This window comes from Falco cherrug, chromosome 3, assembly GCF_023634085.1.
Source record: "Falco cherrug isolate bFalChe1 chromosome 3, bFalChe1.pri, whole genome shotgun sequence".
NCBI classification, from domain to species: Eukaryota; Metazoa; Chordata; class Aves; order Falconiformes; family Falconidae; genus Falco; species Falco cherrug.
This window is the reverse complement of record NC_073699.1, coordinates 59,298,406-59,325,151: the sequence shown is the minus strand read 5'-3', so window position 1 is coordinate 59,325,151 and position 26,746 is coordinate 59,298,406. Positions and strand designations below refer to the sequence as shown.

At 39.8% G+C, this 26,746-nt stretch overlaps 1 protein-coding gene across 2 annotated transcripts in view; it reads left to right on the top strand.

Annotated features, from left to right (window-relative positions):
* DLGAP1 (DLG associated protein 1) overlaps positions 1-26,746 on the top strand; it is a 429,900-nt gene that overhangs the window by 378,765 nt on the left and 24,389 nt on the right. For both annotated transcript variants that reach the window (XM_055705957.1, XM_027804193.2), the window contains 2 exons: positions 20,796-21,169; positions 24,410-24,501. In XM_055705957.1, coding sequence (XP_055561932.1) covers positions 20,796-21,169; positions 24,410-24,501 — 466 coding nt within the window. The remainder of the gene's footprint in view (positions 1-20,795; positions 21,170-24,409; positions 24,502-26,746) is intronic.

The window sequence follows — 26,746 nt, the reverse complement described above, 5'->3', positions numbered from 1 at the left end:
AGACATTGCCTTGGGAATCCACCCAGAGCAGGCACATCAAGAGCTACAGCTCTTACCAAAGGAGACCATATTATCACACCTAGAAGGAGAGCTGTGTGATGATGCATCTCTGTCCCATGCCCCTCACAGGTAGTGCCATACTGGAGGTGGCCCAGGAGAGTGTGCGATTGATTCAGAACCATCTGAGACTGGCTACGATAAGTCCATTTACTCTTCTTTATTGCTGACAGCTCCCTCCCAGCTCACCCTTAGGCATAGCTGGGCAAACCTTACTGTTAAACCCTTGCAGCTTCAGGTCTGACCTTCTGCTCCAGCCAGCATGGCCTTGAGTTGGTGGGGTGGCACAAGCTGGCAGCTCTGCCTTACAGCATAGCACAGTCCCATATTCAATCACTCTACGTACAGGGCAACACTTTTCGGTGGCTTTGCCATGCTTAAATTAAATGTTGATTTAAGTGATGCTATATGGAATTGCCATTTTCCTAGAGCTCTAGCATTCTCTGAACAGGCTGCCTGGTGGATTGAAAAATCTGTATTGGAGTTGTCCTCAGTTAAGACAGGTGTGTTATCTGTCATGGGCTGCCTGCTGCCTTACCACAGTGACAAGCTATCCCCTGGGAGGCTGTCACTCCCTACGGATGTGTGCTTTTGAACAGGCTGTGCAGTTTTACTACAAAAATCATGGTGCATACTTACTACACGATATCTGTGTGCACAAAGCCAGACCTGGATCTCTATTTCTTTTCAGTTATACCTGTGCAGTTCTGTTAACATTGGTGGATTTATCCAGGTGTACGTCAAGCCAGAATCAAAGTCTCTGCTCTGTCAGTGAAATAGAAGCCAGGAGCTGAGCTGGTGTGCTAAACAAAACACTTGTGATTACTAGGAGAAATGATTTGGCAGGATTTGAAGACCCAGACATACAGAAAACGTTTGCTTTGAAATTCCTGAGACTTGACTGTCCCTTTGGTTTTTTGGAATGCTTTGATTTAGTCATGCGGGATGGGAGCAGGCTGTAACCTTGCAGGGGCACTGGGAATAGTACCTCTTGTGCAGCTTACAGAAGATGTGAAGGGAATTAACTGTCAGCAAGCTTCAGGGAGACAGCAGATGTATACGTGGTTAGAAGTTTGGCTGGCTTATAAAATTTATTTCCACTACAGGATCAAAAGCAATTAAGTGTATACAATATCTAATCCTTGGATGTGTAATGTATAACAGGACATAGCTGTCTAAGTGAGGGAACAACAAATTCATTGCATGCAAATAGCTAAACAGTTTAACTTTTAACTACTTGAGAGCAGGAGAAAAGAGGGCTCCTACAGTTTCCATGAGTGCAAATTATACATGCCCATAAGGAAACCAGGATTTGGTGCACCTAAAATAAGCCATTTTATGAATAATTTTTAGAAGTAAACATTCCAAGCCAACTCTGCTTGCTTTTGGATGCAACTTACAGGACAACCCTTGCATCAGCAGCATGAACTGTTGACACAAATCTACTTGCTGTACTTAAGTGTCTGTCAGATTTACTCTTGTGGTCATCAGTTAAGGGTAGCTTGCTTACATCTCTGCCTCTACTTATGTTATTAGCTCAAGTGTGAATGTAGTTTGTACCCCCAAAAAAAATCTTGGAGCTTCAGAAAAATAGCAGTGGAGTTGGATGCTGTTCCCATGTTGCTGGGGGGGGGGTCTGCTAAACTCCTGCCCTACACATCCAGAACCATGCGTACGTTGTTGATGCACACACTGTACATTGTTAATGGGGCTTGCACAGAGGAGAGAGAAAAAAACACCTGGTTGAAATTTCCTCATAACTTCAGTAATCCAGTTCTCTTCTGTGGCTTTTATATATCGTTAATAAGTAAGTGCTTTATTTATTTTTCATTGTTATGTTGGCATTTTGTTCCTAGGATGACAATAAAAGTAAGATGAGGGAAAAACACTGATTGGAAGCTTTAAAACTGAATGTAACAAAAGGAAGGAAAATTGAATAATGCCATAGAAATGTGCTCATGTTCCAACTTCTTAATAACCCAACTACAGAGAAATGTTCTGAGTAGAATTCTAAAAATATGTTTTCCCACTGAAAAATCAGCTGATTCTTTCTGATTTGCTAGTGGGCTGCAAAACTTCTAGAGCCATATTAAGATAGCCCAAATTCCACCTTAGTCCCCAAGACTAGTCACACGTATAAAACTCACAGAAGGTCTCTGATGACCGAATCGGAGGGCACAAGAAATGTACTGAGCAGGGAACTAGCATAAGCCAGGCTATATCTGAAAGTTAGGTTTTCTTTGTATGGGACCTATTATCTGAGATCACTCATTTGATGTAATCTGGGAGATCTTCACTGAAGTAAGTTTCGTTGGATGGAAAAAAGCATAGGTAGGCTATAATCATTGTTGATTTCTTGATTCTAGGTGTGCTAGTGAGGCATCCCATACTTTTGAATCTCCCTTGCTTGTGGGGTTTTTTTTTGAACAGGCTTCCTAGGGAAGTAGTTGATGCCCTATCCCTGTCAGTGTTTAAGAAGCATTTGGACAATGCCCTTAATAATATGCTTTAACTTTTGGTAGCCATGAAGTGGTCAGACAGTTGGACTAGATGATCATTGTAGGATTCTATTCTATTCTATTCTATTTACTTAACATTGCAGTTTACCCTTAAGCGCATGTTGAACCCTTGGGAGAATAAAACATGTACTTTTAAAAGGTTTTAAACTGTGTTAGGAGGAGTTATGACAAGCTGCTTGCTGGGAGGATTTTCAGAAATTAAAAAATATTTTTCTTAATTGAAAATGAACAGTTTATTTTTGTTGAGTTGGGTTGCCTTAGCTATGTCTCTGAGAATACTGTGAGCCCTCTGACAACAGGTCAACTGCAAACAGCACAGCCAAAACTTGTTCACAGCAGACAGGGAAATTGCATTTCATACATAATTCACAATGTGCTACAGTGAATCCATAAGGTCAATATCTGTTGTTAACTCGGAGGAAATCAGAGAGGAAAGAAAGGAGCATTTCTTCTCTCTGATCTTTGAAAGAGCTGTCTACAAACTGCCGATTTCCATTGCACAGCGCTAGACAAACAGCAAAGTGGAGCCCTTCTGCACGTTTACAACCACTGTATCCGAGACAGATAAACTCTGAGGCTAGAATAGTATCTCTTTGTGTTCAGATTTTCATCTCAGAGCTTGACAAAAATGGAGAAAAGGGACTAAATACAAATAGGTGCAACTGTGTGCAGCAATGTGCTGGAGTTGTTTAGCATTGGGATTCCTCTTGCCTAATTGGCCATCCAAAATTAGACATCTGGGCCTGCCATTCAGTACAGGGAGGGGGGCAGACACTGCCAAAAGGCAGTTCATCCCATCCAAATATAGCTGTTGTAAGGAGAGTGGGATAAATTACTTGCCCAGAGTGCATGTGTTTTCTAGGCATTTATAGCCATTGGTACAGGCTTTTCCAGATTTTTCCTCTTTTTGTTTTCTGGCAATATTTGCTGAGTGGATTGTGAGTGTGCTTTGCATTTGTTTCAGATTTCCTTTCACAGCAAGGTACTGAAATTATACAGGTTGAAATTACCCAGCATACAAGAGTCAGGTTGTAACTGGGATTTCCAGAAAAACAGTACCACATCACGGCATAACCAGCATGCTGGAAAACTTCAGGCATTTTGTGCATACGTTATGCGCTGAGTAGGCGCTTACATGGGGATTTTATCCTTCTGGACAAAGAGTGTGACATTTGCTGCATTGTTATAGAAAGCAGAACAGCACGTGCACAAGAAGCTAGTGATAGAAGGATGCATTGAACTACCAGGCAGAAAAACTACTGTCCTGAGAGTCTGTAAGGAAGGAGGAATTTGACTGTAATCACACCGGCTTGCAGGAAACAGCGAGACTCAGGAAGAGCATCTGAAAGGCTGCAATGTGAGGCAGGGCTGAGGAGGGGGTGGAAGGATTGGAGAGAGGCCACGGCAGAAAACACAGGGAGTGTTTGTCTTAGAGAGAGAGAGAGATGGACACCCTGAGGTAAAGGGCTTCTTTTTCGTACAGGCAGCATGTTCTTGTTTGCCTAGATGCTTTCTTGAATGGAAAACCATTCAGGAACAGTCAGGACAAAGTCAGGAGAACTATGTGTGTGTCTGTGTGTCAGTGAGGGAGAAGGGAGTAGTATTTCTGTGAGCAGTGCTCACACGGCCACATGAGGGCTAACAAAAACTGAAAAGGCAGCTATTCTCTCCCTGGATGTAATTTGCAAACCATCATTAATTAAATAATGCTGTCCTTTTCTTTCCAGACTAGCTTAAGCTGTAATGGAGCGTAATCTGTTGAATAATAAATATCCTTGTGTTTCACGGAATGTTCTTTTTCTACATAATGATGCATGTCAAGAAGAAATCTATGGTTCTCCTTGAACATCTCCAAAGTTGTTTAGATTTGGCTTTTTAACAAGCTCTAAATGTAATTACTACAAAGGAGTATCACAAGGCAATGTTTCCCAAACTGTGTGAGCTGCCAGGCCCTGTAGGTGGCTTGCAGATGGTCTGGAGACCATATTAAAATAATAGAATCATAAACCGGAGTTAAAACATGGGTGATAAGAGTGCCAAGCAGGCTGAAAATGTGTGGCTGGAATTTCATTTACAAACGTAAGGGATGGGCCCAAAGGCTGCTCACCGTTGGAAGAACCTATGAGTTTTCACCAACTTCTCTGGTGTTCTGCATGGGTCAGTCTTTGCATCCAACAAAACCCTTTTGTATGCAAACGGCTGGGAAGGCAACCTGTGGGCTGTCTGCTTTATGCCATTGTGTAGGGCAAGGATTTGAATGCGTTTGAGCAAAACCAGTGTCCCATCAATGGCGGGCAAGTGGAGCCAGTGAGCCACTGAGGCTGCTTCTGACCCGCATTGCCACATGCCATATATCAGCTTCCACATCAAAAAGACAAGCAGGTTGCGTGTGATCTATTACCTGTATACTTGAACAGACAGTAGAGTGGACTCACCTGCCTGCTTTGCCTGCAGTTCTGGAAGCGCAAGAAAGCTGTAAATCTGATAGGTGCTGCCCATTAGGCTGGGGTTACAGCTGCTTGGTAGCACTGGAACGGGTGCCGCTGGCATACTGGTGATCTGACTATTTCTGAACATACACATTTAAATGGTCACACAATAAACATCCTGCAAAAAACAAATATCCTCAAATGCTGCTTCTTATTCCAAATTCAAACCTGTTATGTTTTCGTGAATTCCAAAAGGAAATATTTAGTCCATGCAAATTACCTTTTTAACCTATAAATGGCTAATAAAATATTTATAATCTTTATATTCTATTCAATAGTACATAAAAAATGACATGGATATGTGTCTTTCTTTTCTCCAAGCCTGTGTACTAAATGAACACAAAATGGCTACTTTCCATTATGCTCTGGCCTCCTTAGTGACTGGCGCGTTCGGTTTACAACACAAAACAGGTCTGTATCTGCATTGTGCAAACTACAGCTCTCTGCTGAGCATCCAGACAAAACCCCCAAATCTGCATAACTTCAAATGCTGGGATAGAAAATCTAGGGGTTTCATTTTATTTTCTAAGAGAAGCTAACTTGCAAAGAATTTCTGTTCTTTTTTACCCTGTGCTAGACACAGATGATTAGTCTGAAAGGTAAAGAAAATTCTCTTCAATTAAATGAATCTATTCATACTTAGATGAGCTATTCTTCTGCTTTGGCAACCTGTGGAAATGGTAATCTAATCATGCCACAGAACTAGTATCCAATACGCTGAAAGCTTGTAATTCACAGCTCAAGGGGAATGTGGAAGATAGTTGAGAATGCAGTAATTATAGGGCTGGTGCTAGAATGAGCAGTGAAATAACGTGTATTATTTTTCTCATAAGCAGAAATTTTTTTTTAGCCCATAGCAAGCAGGTTGCACGAGTAACCGAGCTGCAGGGTTTTTGTCTTTGACACAAAGCCGTAGGACATCTGGTGCTATTAACTGTAATTCCCTCTGTGTCCCAGTAACACCTTTATACAAATATATGCACATGCATGTACGCTTACCTTAAAGCTGAAGAAAACTGTTTCCAGAAAACACATTTCCGAATATCTCTTTATATGCTGTTCTGTGAAGCGAAGAACTGGCAGTGAACTAAGCTGCCAAACCAGTTAATGCTGGGCACACCAACCTCTTAGCTTTAATCTGTGGTGTCAAATAAAATAATTTATCTGTAGGAAAGGCTCACTTGGACACCTTCACCCTTACCTAGAAGGGCCCATGACACTGGCTGAGCCCTTGATGTTCTGCTCTCTTCCCATAGCATTTCACTTTTGAGGTTTCAGCCTTTTATTTACTGCAAGTTCTATGTGTTTTCATGTAGTTTTGGGATGGTTTATGGTTTGTGTCAGAATGGTTAGTGCTACGAGATACTTTGGGATTTAATATGATTGCATGGAAGCTGTGGATAGACCAAATAATCCCTCCCAGTGTCATATGCCAAGGTATGTCAAATGCTACCCAAAAGGAGCATCCTGTAAGAAACCAAAGACACTAAAGCACACCTTGAAATTTGTTGCATCGTATAAAATGGGAACGAAAGCAAAACGCAAAGGCAGAGGTCAAGATTAACATAATTCTGTATGTGCATGCATGGGTAGTTGTATTTGTGTGTTCAGACAAGTAGACAAGTACGTGCACACAGGTATTTATTGTACTCATAGACTCCTCTTTCTTACTCAACATACATTCCCAGTGCCTTGCTTACCTGTCACCCAAAAGCATGTTATACAACGTAGAGTAAAATTTTCTGAATGTATTTCCAAGAATAATAATGTCCATATTGTTTTTATTGGAAAATTGCATGTGCACAGTCACAGTTCATCTTGCCTCTGCCTCATCTGGCAAAGTGCAAAAAAACATTGTGCAGACAGGAACATGTGTTAATGATGTAACTGATGTTAAAATTGTCACGTAGGATGAATTTCACACATGGCAGGCTGTGGAAGGTCATGGAAAGCTCAGTTCTTGACCAAGTGGCATGCAGAACCCTGAAGAATGTGAAATGTAGCCTTTTAAACACAGTTTTTCTTTTGACAACATGTAATTTATGGGGGAGGAGGAAGTACCATTGACTCAGTTTTCCTTAGTGAGGCTAATACAATGATCTAGGAGGTCTTACTTTTAACTTGTAGCAGTGGAAGTGATGAAAACAAAGCTCTGGAACATTTCAGAGCAGCTTAGGATGCTTTTAAAACTGAAAGCTCTTTGACTGTAATACTAACTTAAATTAGAGTGAATAGTGCCTTCCAGCCTGAAGTACTCTAACACACTCAACAGAGCTGAAGTCCATTCTGTTGTGTGAACATGGCAAGGTTTGAAGTTATTGTCTTCTCCTTTCTGTCATGACAGGTCTTGCACTTTTCCCTTTATCATTATAGGGTTGTTCATAAATACATTTATTTTCCCTTTTAAGAGTCTAAATTCCACTGCTTGTGCTTAAAAATAGACACAAAGAGTCCCTCACAGACATACATAAAGAACAATAAGGGTATGCTTTTTCAAACTCACGATTTAGATTTTTATATTAAAAAAAAAAAAAAAAGTTCCTGTATTTTTTTCTTGAATGATAGACAAATATTAGAAAAGAAGATAAATGGTGGGGGGGATCCTCTAGACCAGTGGCTTTTTGCTTGGCTCTAGGGGGTTAAAAAGAAATTGTTCACAAGAGGAAAATAGGGAGGAAAAATACAAAGCAATCTTGTCCTGTTGAGATGACACTTTTCTCTTGATAAACAGGTCAAATCAGCAGGTTCCCAATCTCAAAGAAAACTGCTGTGGTGGCCTACTTGGCTGTTAATACATAGCACATTCAAGACATATAGAAAAGTCAACTGAATGGGATAACAAGGAAAATATGACTCATCCACAGTCCTAAGTGCCAAGTTCAGGAGAACTGTTAAGAAAGTTCCTTTTCATTTTATAAGTACATTTCACTTCTGGTGTACATGGATTAAACAGTAATTTTATATGGAAAACAATGACATTGTGGATGTAATAAGCTGCCTTTCAAATTATTGAAATCTAACTGTTTGTGCTTTTTGTAACCATTCTGAAGGTAGGGAAGTCTGTGCCCTGAGAAATCTTAGACAGAGGCAAGTTCACACACACATTTTGTTGCTCTTTTCTTCACCCAATTCAGCCAATACCTTGAATATTGCCCTTTTTAGTCTTTAAAGGCTGAAGAGAATCAGACGTGCCAGCAATTTGACAGACTTGGAAGAATACAAAGGTGACAGGAGGAGACTGCTGGCTCAGCGTGCTGCCCTCCTCTCTGCAGCAAAGTCTCCCTAAATCTGGAAATTGTCCAGAAGTACCGTGGTCATTCCAAAATAACTCTTCATCTGGGTATGCTTAACCCCAAATAAAAAGTGGGGGTGCATAAATGTATGGAGTAATTATGCATAAAAATGCATAATTACTCCAAAGTAATAACTTTTCTGGAAAACGTCCAACTAGCCTCAAACTGTCCTCTCAGCTAGGCGCAGTGCAGCCGTGGATGCTGCTGCTGTGACCTACAGCTACGCACAGTCTGTATATCTTCTTAGATCCCCCGTGATAAAAAGTAAATTATATTAATATTGTTGGTAAAAAGAGCTGACTGATTTACTCACTGGAACTGATTTTAATCTTGAATTTATAATTTTTGCCAGTTCCCAAGTTGTTTATGAACAGTCCTCATTATTACAGATGTATTTGTTTATCATTTGATAACAGACAATTTATGAAAAGCAGACCCTGGCCTGTGGATTATTCATCATCTGTCCATTTTAATTATTTGCTTTTTGTGCTGGGTGATTGGCATTTGACAGTGATACTGTTCAGACTCTGTAATTTGATGAGAATAACAAATAATGAAAAACCACATGTTCTCAGCAATGTTAACCAGGCAGATAAAGGTGCTGGTATTAAGACAGACATTCTTTAAACATCCGTGCAAACAGAAATTGAGGTCATGTAAAGGTTTTCAAGCAAAGCAGAGCTGAACTGAACAGCCTGAGCTGAACCCGGTTGCATGTTGCTCTCCTGAGCATCCTTGTTTTCATCAAATGTTCACAGCTATCTGTATTAGTGTATTTATTTATTTATTTTTAAATATTTTATGACCAATGTGGACAAGAGGATCCAGACCTGACTCTAACCCTTTCTTTCACATCCTGTAAGCCTGTGGGAGCGTCTTCAGTCAGAAGTTTGGGTTACCGTCTGGTTCACCGTGAGCCAGCAAAGTCTCAGACAGATTTTTGTTCCAAAAGAAACACCATGTTTGTAGGAGAAGTAGGTGTGTGTGACAAAGGGGTCATATTAGAGGAGTGACTAAGAAGAGGAAGTTTCAGGCTGGGGCAGAAAATGGTAGGAAGAGAACTCAAAAATTGGAGCATTGGTTAAGGATTTATCTTTCCTGCATCTCATAGACTTAGAGGTGTGGAAGATTTGCTATGTGCATGTGAAATTGTACGGACTTGTAGGATTCACTTTCCTGGCATTTGCAAAGATTTTGTATTGGCCTTGTGATATTCAGAAAGAATTCCTGTAGTCTAGAGATTCAAAAGGTCTTACTTTCAAGTGTCAAAATTCGTTTGGGTGAGTTTTCTTTCTCTTCTTATGTATTAAATAGATGGCCTGGGTCTACCTTTTAACTCAGCCAGCAGAAAATGTCTGGGTTTAGCTTTTAACTAAGCCAGTATAAAATGCATCATTCATTTTTAATAATTATGTAAATGTGAGAAACGCTAATATTATTTTGCTGTCTAGGGGTTAGAGAAAAGGGAGGTTTATCTCAGGCTGAGAGCATAAGCACTAATTCCAAAATCTCTGGCTAAATAAAATTCTAAGTGGAAAATAAATAATATGTGAATTGGGGAGAGAAAAGTTTATTCAGATTGGTTTTTTCTGTGACAATGCTTCTTGTCCTTGTGGAAATTATGTAAAATAAACCTCTGATTTTAGCCACTGGAATGATTATGTGAATTCAGCCATCAGAGTTTCAGGATCATGTTGGCAAGTTTTAAAATTTCCACCTGTACTAAACTGATTTTTTTTAAATAAAAGAGAAACAAACAAAAAAAAAAGAAGGAAATAAAAGCTGTTGGACTATCATCAGACACGCAGCTGATGTCTCCAAGGAAGTTACAGGAGTTTGTATCTGACAACTCCTACAAACTTTGAAACTGAATTTCTTCAAGGCCTCTTTTACAGGCATTTTTTTAATGAATGGAGAAATATGTGGAAAGAAATGAGAATAACTCACTTAAAAGTAACACAAGACTGGTCCGTCCTCTTTCATGTGTGCCAGGGCTACCATCTTCCTTTGTCTAAATGTCTTCTGGGAACTGGTGATGTCCTCTTGCTAGTTCGGGTCTCCCAACAAGAAGTGATTCTTGTGTCCAGATTTGTTTAAATGCTTTTATCTGTAAACTGTGGTGACCGTGAGTGAGGTGTCAATATTTTTTGTACTCAGGACAGGCAGGCTGATCATTAGGAATTTCTCACACCAAACCAGTATTTTCAGCTGATCTGTTGCATTATTAACTAGGACTCTTGTCATAGACACAAGCAAATAGATAAAAAGATTAGGTCACTCACAGTGACCTCCAACCTGTCACTGAGCAAGGCTGAAAATTGTTAATTTGAATGTAAATGGGAAATCAGGGTTTGATGTAGATTTTCATTCCTTTCAAGACAGAATGTGTTTCATACACATTTTCCATATGCCTTCGTCACCAAGCAATTCATTTTTTTCTACATTTTGAAAAAAGTTAACGTCTTCAAGCTTGAGTCAGTTTTGCTATTTTACCTGAAATTAGATCAAAGATAATTATAATTTCTTGTGTAAACCCTTTGTCTACATTTCCTTCTCATTTGAGAAGGGATTGGATTTTCCCCCACGGCGCTAGAGGATCTGCCCTGACAGGTGACTTTTAACAGGTCATCTGATAACCTTATCAGGGAGGCAGAACTTTTGAGCTGGGTCATAATTCTCTCTCAGGTGACAAGTCACTCTTCAGCCTGGAGCATGGATTTAGTCATAATTTTCATTCTTCCCTTCCTTCTTCCTGCTGTTCTTGCATTTGCTTTTGGTTTGGTTTTGGTTTTTTTAGGAAACACACAAGAACAACTTGTTTGTTTTAGATATTCCTGCTTGGGCTAGGAACACCCCAAAAGCATTAAGCACACTGAAAAATGCAGTACTGGCTGCTTAAAAACAAGTCAGTACTTCACACTGAACAGATGTTCTTGCTCAATACCCACATGATACTTTCCTTCCTGAATGCTGGTTTTCTAAATTTATGTTTATTAGTAATTATCTATAAGAATAATATAATGTGGTGTTTTACCTGCATAGCTCTTCTGAGTTACAGTGAACTACATTGAAGCTGGTAGAAAGATTATATATGTCAATTCTTGTGGTGCTTCATAGCAATTTATAGTAGCTAAAAAGTTGTTCATGTTGTTTTTATCAATCACATTCTTCTTCTAGTTTGTATTGGCTTTTATTTTCTTGTCTTTGGCATTTGACTTTCTTCCCAACATATATCTGATTGAAACACAGCAGCCCTTCATCATTGCTGTCATTTGAATAACTTTTAACTCTTAGCCAAACTATTTAATATAATCTTAGATATCAAGTAGCATAAAATAAGATTCTCAAAACAAATTGAAAGGTAGACTTTTGAGATTATATGAAAGCAGTAAAGCCTTCATGTCACTGGGGACTGAGCAGAAAAGCTAAAGTACATACTTTCTTTCAAGACTTTAAGGATATCCGAGTCCTTTGCTGGATCAGGTGACAAAGTGCTTTCTGCTGTGAGGAATCACAGCCTGTACTCATCAGCATCATGAGGTAGTTTGCTTAATAAAGTAGGTGGCTACTGTACCAAAAACAGTAAATTCCATCTCACAAAGGTTGTATTAAACACATTTGAATAGTCTATGTCAAAACTGAAAAACTTCTGAACAGCCTTAGGTTTGAATAACATGCAAAACTGGTGTACCTACATTTCTGTATTTGCTGTGTATACCAGTCCCCTAATGACTGGAGGAATATAACTGTCTCATAGTGCAGAACTTTCCCAGTGTGGGTCAGCTTTGAAAAGTTTGTTAGTAACAATGCTTCTCACTGTGCTCTGTGTTTTATTGTAGCTTTTAAAAATTTCCAGATATAAAAGTAACCAAACCATGCAGGCACAAACGAACTCAAATAGAACAACCCTGAGAACTGATTTCGACCCAGAAAGTTAAAGAGGGCTCTTAAACTTCAAAATTGTTATTGGGTTAAATTGTACCTGTACAGTTTTCAGTGGATTCAAATGAATGCAACTGATAACAATGTACAGCTTGTTTGCACAGCATGGCATAAAAGGAAATCAGTTTAAAATCATTGAACTGATACAGTCAATTGGAACAAACTCTTTGAGGGAATCGCTCTTATTTCCACTGCATTTCCATTTAAGTTTAAAAAAAGACCTTATCAGTCATATCCACTTCTAAATGTGTCCACATTAGGAGTGAGTTTCTAGCAATTTAAACTAATTTATTTCTAAGCCAATCTAGAAGCATCACTAATAAAATTCTGTGAGACCAGCTTGATACCAGTGTGTGCAATGATACAGAATTCTGCTTACCTTACCTTAAGTTTAAGTGTTCAGAAAACCACTGGGAGTAAAAACCAGCAGAAGCTTGTTTTCTTGCTAACAGCAGCAGCAAAGAAAAAAGGTACATTTCCAGATTGAGGAAGAGGGAACAACTTTTACAGTCTCTTTTATTTTTCTTACAAAGAAATCACACTTTGAAATGTCAATAACTCATCCAAATATTGCCTTTTGAAAGATAGTTGCAGTGAAGAGCTTAAAAAGACAATCCTTGCAGTAACGTCAAGAACAGTGATGTCCAACTACATTAATATCTAGCTAACTTAAACGTCACATGGTCAGATTACTCAGAGATAATTGGCTTGCTTAAGTCTCCTCTAAGTTCACAGGTTAGTTTCTGGGATTCACATATTTACAAGAGGAGAGTCCTAATTATTCTCTAGTCCACCACCTATGTGACAAAAGCTGTACAATTTCAACATGCAATTTCTCCACCAAATTTATGACAAGCTTCTCCTAAAATGACTGACTGCTAAACTTGCTTTATCATCACTCAGCTGCATTGCCACCACAGGAGAATGAGAGATTGGCAGCAAAGGCTCAGGAAGAACAAAAGGCAGCGCTTCTTAACAAACTGTGAAGAATGGTATGACCCACAGTACTTGCTTCAGGAGAGCTTTAGTAACATGTGGGCTTAGTTCTGACCACACATCCACCCTAATGTATCTCCACATTTTATAGGGTTTAAGTCTCCTATGTATTGGCTGCTCAGATATTAAATAGTCCATCTGAACTGAAGGGAAAACTTGCAAGAGTATATTAATATGTCCAGCACCAGCAGGTACAAATATTATATGATAATTTCAAGGAACAACACCTACAGTAACACGCCCAAACAGAGTGTCAAGTGTGGGCTCCACTGTGGCACACTCACTTTTGGCATGTTGAAAGAACTACTGTTATAGTCTGGAAATTAGGTTGTGTATTCACAGTTCAGGTCAGGTTTTCAAGAATCCAGATCCAATTCAGAAATGTAAATAGGAGACAGGTTTACAAGCAATGAGCTCCAAGAACTTGCAATGTGCATTTATAGCTAAAGTCTTTACAGTCAACCATTCCTCAGTAGGCAAAAAAATAAGGGATTAGTTTTTCAGACTGTGCTTGGATTTGAAACTTATTAAATACATCTTCCTATCTAAGGTATCTAAATATTTGCTGGGAGTTCAACCCCCTGTGTTTCTGAAAATCCAGGCTTTGTTTCTTGCACTGTGTTTTTACTTAAATAGCTGCTTACATATATGTGTCTGTATTTGGTTAGCACAACTCCACATTAAAAAAATAATTCCCATTTTGTTTTATTAACAGTATTGCCAGAGGGAAAAAGATGCAAATTTTTGAATTTGAGAGTGCTGCAGTACACATAACAAAGTGTAATATCAAAGTGCCAGTGAAGTTGCTTCCTGGAAAATATATGGGAAAAGGATCTGATTTCATCAAGCTGCATATTATTACATTTATTTACTGTTACATACTCTTAGTCTAAGTGGGATAAAACTACCATATTTCACAAGGTTTCCTCTGTTTTCCATAAATGCCTTTTATAAGATTAATGTGTTGATATTCAGAAAGCTTATTAATTTCATACCATGGTGATTTTATGACATGTAAGTTCTGAAACATAAAATATTTTTAAATCTACTTTTTTTTAACCTAAAATTATACTGTGTCTCCTGTTTTCCGTGACTGCTCCAAAATGGGGGGGGGGGGGGGGGGGAAGTATGAAATATTTGGTGAAGTATTTAAGTGCAGAAAGTATTTGAATGGTTCGCTAGGCTTAGTTTAAGCTATAGATCAAGAAGTGTTCCCCTGATTTGCTCAGAAAAAAAATACTGTACAGATCAAAAGAGATGGTAAATAATTCACATGCTAACTAAAAAAGGCCACAGTGCTGTATTGTTTTTCTCTCTTTTGTTTCACTCTTCTTCAACATGCTTCATTGAATGTAGAGGTTGATGTTCGGTATCAGATACCTTCTACCATGACTGTTTTAAAGCAGTTTGAATCTTCAAAGCTCTTGGAAAGCATCTGTCCAGGACAGACTCACATCCTCATCCCTGCAGTTCTTGTTGTTGTTTTTCCAGGTGCTTTGTTGGTAGCCAGAGTTTAAGGACAAGGCCAAAATAGTTTCACTTCTGACTTCCATCTCAGCCTGACTGAATTTCAGTTTGAGCAACTGTTCATATGTCTGTGGGTATATAGCTTCGTCACTTCCCATGGGCCAATGTCTGGGATCGAACCCCTCCGTAAAGCATCACCTCCACAGGTGTGGTGCAGTTTGATCTCATGGAGACAGCTGCTGGCAAAGGAATGGCAGAAAGAAATAGTACTGCTGTCCCCTCCAGCTGCTTGCTCCAGGCAGAAAGGCAAGGCAGTTCATAGGCATTAGCTGTAGTTAAATCTAGGGACTGCACATGGTCATAATCTTACCTATTTATCTGTGTCTTCAGAAGAGATAAAGCCGAGCCCTAATTTTTTGACAACGGTAAAGATCACAGCTTTTAGGAGTAAAGTATTATAAGCCATCCTAGCAACAATCTGTTTTGGGTAATGACTTTCAGTTTATGTGAATTTTCTAGAGTTTCAGTTGCTTATAGGCTTCTTGGCTTTGAGGCCACATGAGTTGAACTGCTTAAGTTGTGCGCTGTTAATGTACTGGTAGTTTTTATGTATAGAGAAGTAAAGCTACGGCTATATAGTACAGGGAGTGCAGTGTGTCTCATAGGAAGTCTACAATGCACTGAATTTTGTTCGTGCATCCATAATTTGTGGTGATATCCTAGTGATAAACTGCATTTAGCCAACACCTTTGGCTGTCTCAGCTGCTCTCTGTACACTAATTCAGCTTCCCTGGGATAGCAATTAAACTTCTGACTGGCATCAGCAGCTTCCAGCAGCAGACATTCAAAGAAAAAAAATTCTGCTGAACAAATATTCACCTGTCATCCCCTGACTATGCACATGCAGATTTTCTAACTCGATCCGTTTGAGATGAAGGGTGAGCCATATGCACTCACGCCTCTCCTAGGTTTCAAGAGGTCCTTTACTGTATCCAGCTAGGAAGCTGAAGGCACCTTACTTGCAAAGAAAAATTTCCAGCCTTATGAAAAGGTTACCAGCACTGGCTTTTAGACCTCAGAGTACATGGGATATTAAATCTGTGGTGCTATTTTGTGCAGTAAAGATAGTTTAGATACTTTGTATGGATTTCTGCAGGATTTTAGTTATCAGTTATGCCTGTTTCCTAACCCAGTGTAACCTGGGCTTTCGTCAGATAACATATCTGACTTGGCAGTGGTGGGAGTATGGAAAAAGCATGGCCTTGGCAGAACTCCTGATGGTGTGGTACATAGATTTTTAGTAGTTCTCATATGGGATAATGACATCCATAGCTCACACTGGTAGTATTCCCTTGGGCAGTTTAAATTCTTATAAAAATCTTTATTTCAGTTTGGTAATAGTAAATCTCTACATCCTCAGAAGCCATCTGCTACATGAAAGCAGTTTTTTATTAAGAAAATGCATAGTCTCTTTTCATATCAATGTTTTGCACATAAAAACAACAATACAGGATCTGAAACCCAATTTCCAAGCGTTTCCCCCCAGACCTCAACAAATTAAGGAAATAAGTGCATGGTAAAGAGAATAACAGCTCTATGTAAGTCTAACAAGCCAAATCAAGCACGGCACCTCTGTATGGGGTGCTCTGGGGCTGCAGTTGTGAGATGTGCCTACATCCGTGTTTTGTGTTGCGGTTGTGTGAAATGCAAGGGCACTGCTGTTAACACATCTGTTTAACAGACAGTGAATCAGACTAAGGTCCGTCTGTGCAGGGTAGAAGAACTGCCTTGTACCTGCATACTTAGTTGTACACAAGTTGTGCCTTTTGCTGCTCCTTTCAAACTGTGGAATTATTCCTCTTTCTCAAGAGAAACACCATTACGTTAATTAACTTTAAATTTGCACTTTCATTTACTCTTGTATTTGTTAACCAAGTTTATATGAGACTGCCAAATTAGAAAGATATTGCTCACATACCTCATCACTTGAACTGTTCAAAGTACTGCATGAATTTGATCTCTTCACAAATATTACTCTGCCTTGGGGTTCTCCTGAGCACCCATTCACTGAACGAAAAATTTGTGTTTGCATGCTGATGTTTGTTCCCAAGGGCTCATCTCCCTAGTGAGCATGTTTAAACAACTGAAGTGATCTTACAATGAAACATTCAAATTCAAGCCTTTATTATTATGCAATCTGGGATTATGTTTTTTTATCATTAGACTTCCCTCTGAACTGGGTGGTTGACACTCCCTGTTCCAAATTCCTGTCCCATGAGCTAGTTGTTTGGAAATACTGGCTAGGAGGACAAACACCATGACTTTTTTTTTGTTAATCTGGAGAAAGTGCTTTTCCATAGGTATTTGGGATTAAACTGTAACCTGAAGGCAGGCCACAGAAACAGGATAAAGATCAAAAGGAAAAGGAGAGCATTACTTGGTGGATTGATACAGCTGGAAACAGTGGGCCTGATTCAAGGTGCTTTGGGAGTCAGAAGATTCTTGCACATGACTTAACTAGTTTCTGGATTAAACCTTGTATATGCCGCAGGAGAGGAATATATACCCGCTCCAGCAGCATTTGTGCTCTGAAAAATAATATGAAAAGCTAGTCTATACTGTGACAAACTGAGGGTTCATATACACATTTGCTATTCAGAAAAAGACATTTCTGATTAACTCCAAACTCCATGTCTAAACAATATTAATGAAAAATGAGACTACTTTGACTTGACTCTCCAGTCAGATCAGTTTCCATAAAGAACTTTGTTCCTTGATCCATGTCCAAGAATGTATTTATCAGAGAATTTATACAGCCCTTTAAATTCACTTCCTGATGGGTATTAAACTAACTTTCATGTGCAAAACCCCTTGAAAGTTCCCTCTGTGTGAAGTGAGGATTTCTCCATCTCTTTTATGCATCCCATGATCCTGTAGTCTTCTCTTTCAGAGTCCTGCTACCGGGCAGACCAACTCTGCTGCAGGAGAGATGGATGGATGAGCTTCCCCTTTGCCCGCAGGGACAGAGCACGTTGATGTGCTCTTCCCACACCAACTGAATGCTCAGGCTCTCTTGGCTACACAGGGAAAGTGCCAGCATTTTGTCATTTTTCTTGGGAAGAACACATTTTGTTTCTCAAGCAGCTTAACATTTAAAATACCATAGCCACTTGAATAGCTGGCAGATCCTTCAGGTTGCTGTGTCACAAGTTGCCAGGTTCTTGAAAGCACCCGGATAAAAACTGATGCACCGAATCCCTTTCGTTGTTGTGCTTCAGCCATTTGGAGGGCTCAGCCAGCTACAACATTTCGAGTGCAGCTGCCTCTGACAGCGGCAGCAGCCTGAGCATTGTTTTGTTGTCGTTTCTGCAGAGGAGCGGCAGGAGCTTACATCATTTCCAGTAATGAAGTGCCTGGGGTTCTTTTATGACTTGCACACTCTGCTTCTCCAGAGTTGTACAGTATGTGCTGCGTGACTCCAGGAAACTGAGGATTTGTTTTGACTTGCTAAAAGAACGTTTGCTGTTTCTCTTTACAATTTCACCATATGAGTTGTCAGTTCTCTCCCCCTCTTAAGAATAACTTCAGATTTAATTAGCTGAGTGCAAACATCTTTCATTGCAGTGTGGATTAGACTCCTCATTGAGTACATTTACGAACAGAATGAAAGACATCTTAATCAGGCATTTCTGTATTTGTACTGCTGTGTCCAGAGTGCATGGTAGCTGTCGATAGGGAGTTGCTATTGACTCCCTTTCTGGTGGGGGATGACTAGAGATGTGGGGCCCAGTCTTGTTAAGGCTTGCTTTTTGGTTTTGATGCTCTCTCTCTTACCTAAGAGTACTTTTTGAATGTGTTTCATTATCATTTCCCTATCTGCTATGTAAGAAAAATGATATGTGCCTTGCTGGGATGTCCTGAAGATGCTGGCGTATCCCCAGGAGTTCCACAATGACCTTGCCCAGCATATTTTAAATAGTGCAATTTATTCTTTGCTGAATTGCAACGTAGCATTGCACACCAAGCTCTATTAGACGAGTTTGGCACCAGCTTCTCAAAGCGTTACCTGGATATGTATGTGTGTATGTGCTTTGAATTCTTCAGTGGTGAATTTCAGTTTACATTTCCACCACTCAGAGAACATTCTGCAGACCACAAACCACGTGGGTCATCACCCAAGCAGCAGCATCCACAACTCTCCGTAAGCCCAAGCAAACGCTTGTGCTGCAGCAACAGCAACTGATTTACCTGAATGTGCCCAGTCACAACAAATGCTTTTTGGCAGCATCTGAACAGCACAAAAATCACAATCCTCTTTTGTAAAACTGTCACCTTTTCTCTCAGTTTCAGATATCAGCCTTGTCATAAGCACTTTATTAAACACCTTTAACCCCTACCAACTATTCACTTCCCCAGAGTTAAAATTTGACAAGTTCATTTTTAGCCATCTCCTCTCTCAAAAATGCTGTGGTTTCTGTTTGATTCTTCAGAAGTGAATCATAGTTTCAAAACCCTCACTGCTTTAGTGAAACGCTCTTTTTCCATTAGCATTCAATGTGTTTAACATGGGTCCAGACATGTTATCAGAAACTTACGCTACAGTCCTTTAAAAAAATCCCGTGTGATTTCATGCCCTGGAAACACCTTTTACGTTATAACTATTCCTACAGCTATCTGGAGATAGAAGGCATATGGATCTGAGCTAGTCAAATTAATACCATAATGGCTTCTGGCTCAACAAGCACGTACAGTGCAAACACAGAGCAGAACAGCTGTAGTAGAGTTACCTTTTATGTGGGTGGCATAGACGTCTGCCAATTAAAATGATCTGATGAATCATTTCTTGCCATATGATTACTGTTAATAAGAATTTATGTTAACATGTTTGTGTCTGAACTTTGCACAGGTTCATGCCTGCATTTATTTTCTTTAAAAAAATAGAGCATATCATGATTGTTTTTTGTTCTTAATGGACTTTCTTTCCTCATTTGAAAGCATTCCAGAACTCCAGTAATGCAGAGCTGCCAACTATCCCTTAAAGGAAGATGGTTTTATCTCCATGTAGTGCTTTCTGCATGTAATCCTCTGTACATAGTTTTCAACTCAGGAACCTCAAGCTAAACTTCTAAATCCATATAGCACCACTTACACAGAGAGCATGGCCTTCAAAATATGAAAAGAGGAGTCCTCATAAACTTTTATTAAAGCCTGTGTTGCTGCAAACATTTATGTTTACACTTTCCTTTAAGTAGTGCCACTGACTGACAGGCTTTTAGCCATTGACTTCATTGTGTGTAACTCCCTGTGTGGAAAATCAAGCATTTTTTTTTTTCCCCAGAACTGTTATGTTTATAAGAAGACATTTAGGTATGGCAAAATGTTGTTTTAAATATATCCTTAGCAGCTTACAAAGCATTTCAAAGTATTTGAGAAGTCTGTGCAACAAATGAGATGGTTTATAGCAAGAAATGCACATACCCAAGAATGTTGTTAAGAGTGTTAAGAGACTTTGACCTAGGACGGTTTGGGAATCTCTCTCTGATCAGAAAAATGCAGTTTAAAATTCTACATAAGCTGGGCAAATACAGCAGACGGGAGAGAGAAAACAATTGCAATAAAATTGCATGAAGTAGCTAGGATTAGTGGTTGAGAGACTCATCACTCTTGTGAATCTGTTTGGAAGCCATGAGCAGAACAAACGTTTTGGTGGAAGGACTTATTCCTATGGGACTCAGAACAGTTAGTAGAAAATATGCTGGAGAAAACAATCCTAAAAAGGCTAAGAAGGAACTTGGCAAATAGATAATTTCCCTCCCTCTACTAGCAATTCTGCTACTCGCATTAGTAGGAACAGAGGACACTGATAAGCAAGTACTTCCGTGGGCCTTATGTTGGAACTTTTGGGAGCTCTTTGGCTAACAGCATCCCCTTTACATCTGCTCTGTCCATGTTCACTGATGCTTTGAAACCATATTTGCATCCATTTTCCCTGCAGCATCAATAAATCGAGAACTCTCATACATTTTTTCTAGTGTCATCCTGCATTACCACCTATAAGAAGACACCACCTCCAGTCCCACCAAGAACTACCACCAAACCGTTTATTTCCATCACAGCACAGAGCAGCACAGAGTCTGCCCAAGATGCATATATGGATGGGCATGGACAGAGGGGAGATATCATCAGTCAGTCTGGACTTAGCAACTCCACAGAAAGCTTGGACAGTATGAAGGCACTAACAGCTGCTATTGAAGCTGCCAATGCACAAATCCATGGCCCTGCAAGTCAGCATGTAGGGAACAATACTGCCACCGTCACCACCACCACAACCATTGCCACCGTTGCAGTAGAAGATAGAAAGAAGGACCACTTCAAGAAAAACAGATGCTTATCTATTGGAATACAGGTACAGTACAGGGCATGGATTATATGTCTGCTGTTGTTTTGGATTTCTGTATCTGTTTTACTGCTCATTATGCGGTGTATTTTTCTTCTTTTCCTGATGAGTACCTGTATAGAAATTGCAGCAGCGTAATCATTCTGCATGGTACTAATGATGCTTTTCTAATTTATCATAAAACATCAGATGCAAGGATTTGTTTAAGTCTCCTTGCCACTTGTTATTCAGCTCTGTTAAATTACACACATGAGCACTAATCTATGAATCATAACGCAGCAGGGGTCAGAAAGGCATGAATTAAATCATTGAAAGGGAATGTGTAAAACAATGATTTACATTACACTATCACCCCAAAAATATTTTCGTCCAGCCTCACTGAATTAATTGTCGCTGCTTATTCATGCATTTCATAATGACTGGTAGCAGCTTGAATGAGGCAGCATTGTTCCTATCTCAGCCTCAAGAGCAGAGGATAAGTTCCTTCTGATTTGCCCTTGTTAAAGAAAATAACTTTTTGTTACCTCTAGTGGAACGAAACAAGAAAACTAACCCCGCCAAAGTTCACTCCTATTTACAGAAAGGAGAAAGAGAAAATAAACTAGACCAATGTAATCTGCTTTCTTAATTAATCTTTTCCATAACCCTCCCCTCCTCACCCCCCACCCCCCAAAAATAAAAGAATGTGCATAAGACTCCAACTATCTGCTTGCAGGATTCGCTTTTGCAACCAAGTACTTGAACTTAGAGTCAACTAAGAATCAACACAGGTTTTGATGGGAGATGAGTCCCAAGCAAACAGAATAGCAATCCACAGCTTATCAGCCTTCACAAGAAGACATGATTATTTTTTTTCTTGCAGATGAAGGTTGTAAGCATAGCACTATATGCCTGGGCAGGCTTATCTGATTAGCAAAGACTAAGAATTCACCATGAAATCTCTGCATCGGCTTGATGAGATGAGAGGAGCTGTGTACAAGTATGCCATCCCAGGGGCAGATCCTGGAGAAGCTGTGACTTTTCTCTTACTTCTTCTTGGAAGGGCAGTAATTACTATTGCCTGTGGGTTCAGTTCACAGCTTTGTTGTAGCCCTTTTTCTGCATCACAGCCATTTGTTTGGGTATAATCTGAAAAAAGGGTTGATGTTCAGTGTTAAACATAGGAGCAAGGGCCAGGTGGGACAAGGGTAGAGGAAAGCTCTTCTATTACTTATTCCCATTCCCAGCCAAGCCTAAAGTGCCATTTTATTGTTGTAATCCCTTATTTCACTGAGCAAAGCAACAAAGACTCCTTAGCAGGCAAACACCCTGCAAAATAATGGGTAGAAAGAAATAATTTCCATGTTTGCAGAAGCCAAAATGAACCATGGTAATTGAATCATAGCTCTTGAGAGACTATCTCCTTGATGTCTTTTCTTAAGGTAGCATTTCTGCAAGTAACAAATGCTGCTTTTGAGAGTATAGGGTCCTCGGTTTCCTGAGATCTGAGGAAAAGAATGCCCCAAATGTTGTTCAAGCCTTTGACAGCCTTCCTCTAAAACTTTGAAATTTACAGATGAAATTTACAACATAAACATATGAGAAAGCTGCCTGCGGATGGTATGTGAGGGGCTTGCCAGGGCAGCTTTTGTGTACAAACCTATGAAGATGCCTAAAGCTGGGATTACACAAAGCAAAACCTTCAGCAGTGATACAGCCCTACAGGATTCCTACCCGTGCGCTGTGCTAACCTCCCAGTTGTGCCCCATCAATGAGATTTTTAGAGTCAGACAGGCTTCACAGATAAAAGAAAACTAATTTGCTAGTTCACTGTCTGGTCCATTTTGCAGCATCACTGCACAAACAGTGGTGCTGGTACAGCTGAAGAGGTAGCGTGGGAGTGGAAATACTGTAAAATAGCTGTTGCTGCCAGAAATTACTTCTCTTAGAAACAACTGCCCAAAAATAGGTAGGTAAACTGTCAGCCCTCTGACTGGCAGTATGGGAATCAGTCTCTCTCCATTGACTGTAAAGGGAGCCTAGTTTAGGCTTAGACTGAACTCAGACCAGGTATACACCTTAATTATAGTTTGGCCCATCTCTGTAGAGAAGGGCAAGTTACATTAGCCAGAGGCATATTCTCGGTTTGCTTCTGCCTCTAACAAATAAACCTAATGTGCACTTGTGATAAACCTCTGTGCATGTCCTCTGCACCCCTCAGTCACTCTTAAGACACCTCAAGCCTTTGCTGTGAATCTATTTAGCAAACAAGCTAAGTAAAGCAAAGAAAAACTCACATCAAAAGGTTGCTTCTCTCTGTCAGTTATGGGACTTAAGATGTAGTTATGTCCCCAAAAGCTTCAGTATCAGGTGAGTACCTCACTTCACTGAACAGCTCTGTAACTCCCATCCCTCCTGGAGCACTTTTCCTGCATAGGCTGTTCAACTAGCTCTCAACAACAAGCTTATTTACTGGTGCAACAGATGCTAACTACAGACGGAGATTTTGTATACCCTGGATCAGAGTGGATCTACAGGTCACTTCGTTACACTGTTGTGGTCCAAAAATTCTGTGTGATGGAAATTTTTTTTCATGTATGCCAAAGAATATCATAAAAGAATTGGGAATTAACAACTACATTGATTTGATGTAGAAGTCTGTGATTTTGCTCAGAGACACACGTGTGGTTAAATTTTAACTTTTTACTATTGGTATAAATCTCCTCACAGAGATGGAGAGGTGGTATAAAGGTCCTGCATGTGCTCCTGGGGACCACCTGTTTGCATGATGAAGCAGCAAAGAAAATGCACACAAGACCTGCATCTGCTTTCTTTAAATCTTATCTGTACAGTGCTCTGATTCCAGACACTAACATTTAAACAAAATAAACACATAATTTTGACATGAGTTCACATATACATGCACATACACCCTAACAGGTGAAATCAAACAAACGGTGGAGCACACTAAGTGAAGTTACAACTGCTTACAGATTTGCTCTGGCAAATATGAGCATCCAGCCTCCATAAAATACTAGATAAAATCCATCTGCATTCTTACCAGAAATGCTTTATATATTAACAAGAATCATGAATATTCACTAATAACATCAGAAATGTCCACACCACAGATAGACTGACTAGATGAAGATACTTATGGTACAAACTGTATGTACAGACACTTAGTAGTTATCATGCATAGAAATTGTAAGTAGCTGGGTGATATCTCTGCTAAAATACATTCTAAGTAACTGGTTAATTTTTTCTAAGGTTGATGGTGCTGAAGAATCCACCAAATCAGGTGAAAACAAAGCAACCAGTAAGTTCCAGTCCATAGGAGTTCAAGTGGAGGAGGAAAAGTGGTGAGTAAAAGTTAATGCTGTTTTCCTAAAGTAAATAATTATGCTGCAACTAATTTTTAAGAGCCCTAGTTCCTGCACGCATGACCATATAAACCTGCTTCCTGGATGAACTGTTAGATCACCCAACTGAAAATCTGACTCTTATAAATACTGTAGCTGTTACTTCTCAGAGGGGATTTTTCAGCACTGGTGGGAGAACTAGAAGTGCGCCACATATTTTGAAGGTCAATATACTTTTAACAAACGCTTTTCCACCAAAAAATCTTCCTAAACAGTGAAAGGTGATGCAGCTGGGGTATTAGTCTCCAGATGGCTGCAGCAACATAGAGTTGATGGGGAAGTTTACCTTGGTTTTCAGCAGAATAATACCGGCCACGTGGAGCAGTGCAGTGACGGAGACAAACTGATTGCTTTTGCTCAGGTATCTTACCCAGACATCTCTGCATTACAACTGCTCCCTTGCAAAAATTGTTGAGATTAGAGAGGAAGCCTGCAAAACTAGTTTCTCTCCAATCTGCAGTGTAACCTGATTCAGTAAACAAATATGCTCCAATAAAAATGAAAAAAAAAAAAAAGTTGTCTTTAAGAACTATGTTTCTTTTTGATTACAAATTGCAGTTATGCTGCAGGGTAGCATAACTGTGCATAGCACTTTCCAGACACATAAAGTTTCTGAGTGCTTGACCACAACTGCAGATTCTTAATTCCTGCCCAAAACTGGACTCAGCGACTGAAGAAAAGCTGGACTCTCCCCTCGCCTCTGAGCATGCAGGCCTGCCCAGTGCTGTGTTGGCTGCAAGCACCCACCCAACTCTTTGTTCATTTTTTGCAAGATGCTTGGGCACTGCATAACTTTTGGATCCTGGAGCCGCTTTGTTGATAACTCATTCACTGTACGGTATGTAGGAGCAGCCTCAGGGCAGTATCGCTTGTCGGTGAGGGAAGAGCCGCCCTTGCTATCTCTCCAGAGAAAACCTGGGTGCAGCAAATCTGAGCTGACAAAATCAGGGCCCTCTGCCCTCCTCTGGCCCACTGATTGCAGTAGTGAGTAAAGGAGATGACCATTTTCACACTGTATTTTTCCTACGCCTCCCAAAAATACTCAAAAATAACATGTTATCTATATAATTTTCAATTCAACAAAATCTCCCCATAAAGTAGCAGAGTATTTTCCTGTGGTTTTAAAAGGCTAAAGTGATTTCAGCAAAAAGAAATGTGATTTTGCAATGATCTGCTAGGCTGTTACCAAGTTCCTCATTAACCTGCTAAAACATCTCTTGCTGGCAGACGTTTCTTTATGTGTTAGACCTTAGCCCCATTTACCCACAACTCTTCCAGCACTAGATAAATGACCACATTAAAATAGATGCTGAAGGACCATTTCCCTTCAGCCTAAGCACAAAGGAAATAACTACCCTAAAAGCCCAACCCTCCCCTCAAAAAAAACAAAAAAACCCCAAAAAAACACCAGAAAAACAAAACAAAAAACAAACAAAAACCCACAGAAAAAAAAAAAACCAAAGAAAGAAATAAATGGTTGTTTGTAAATACCTTACTTCCAAAGTCCTCTTTCTGTTGCACTTTTTATTGCTCCAGAGAGAAAGGTAAGATTTGCCAGTGGGGTTCTGCCCTGAGAAAGCAGTATTTCTGCATTGCCCACTGACAGCTGTGTTTGGGAGTTTCCTTGCTGACAAAGTTGAGGTTGCTGCTGTTTGGAGCAGAGGGGCAAGCAGCAATCTATCATGGACTTTCAGAAGTGGACTGGCTGATAAAGGACAGCCCCTAATCCTTAGAAAATGAGTGTGCTCAAGACACAAAGAGCTTATCATCGTAGTTTGGCACTCATATTCCTTCCTTTTTTTTTTTTTTAAACACAGTAGAGCACAATGTATTGACTATCTGTTACAGGAATAGAATTGTAAATACAGTGCATTCTTCCCTGCTCCTGCACCATAACATCTGCAGAGACTAAGAAAAGCCCTTTTGACTTGAATCTTTGTCAAATGAATGTTTTTCAGGCTTCAGAAATATTAAAGAAGTATAAAATAAGAAAAGAAAAATGACACAGCAAAGAGAAAAAATACAGTAAAGTGATCATTTCCTTGCCAGTCTATTCAGTGCAGTTACAACACTAGAAAGTTCTTTGCTTAATGCACCAAAAGCCTATCATACAAAATTTGTTTCACTCCCCTTCTTTGCTTCCTGTTCTTTCCTCCCCCCTTCCCTCATCTCATGACTGTTATTC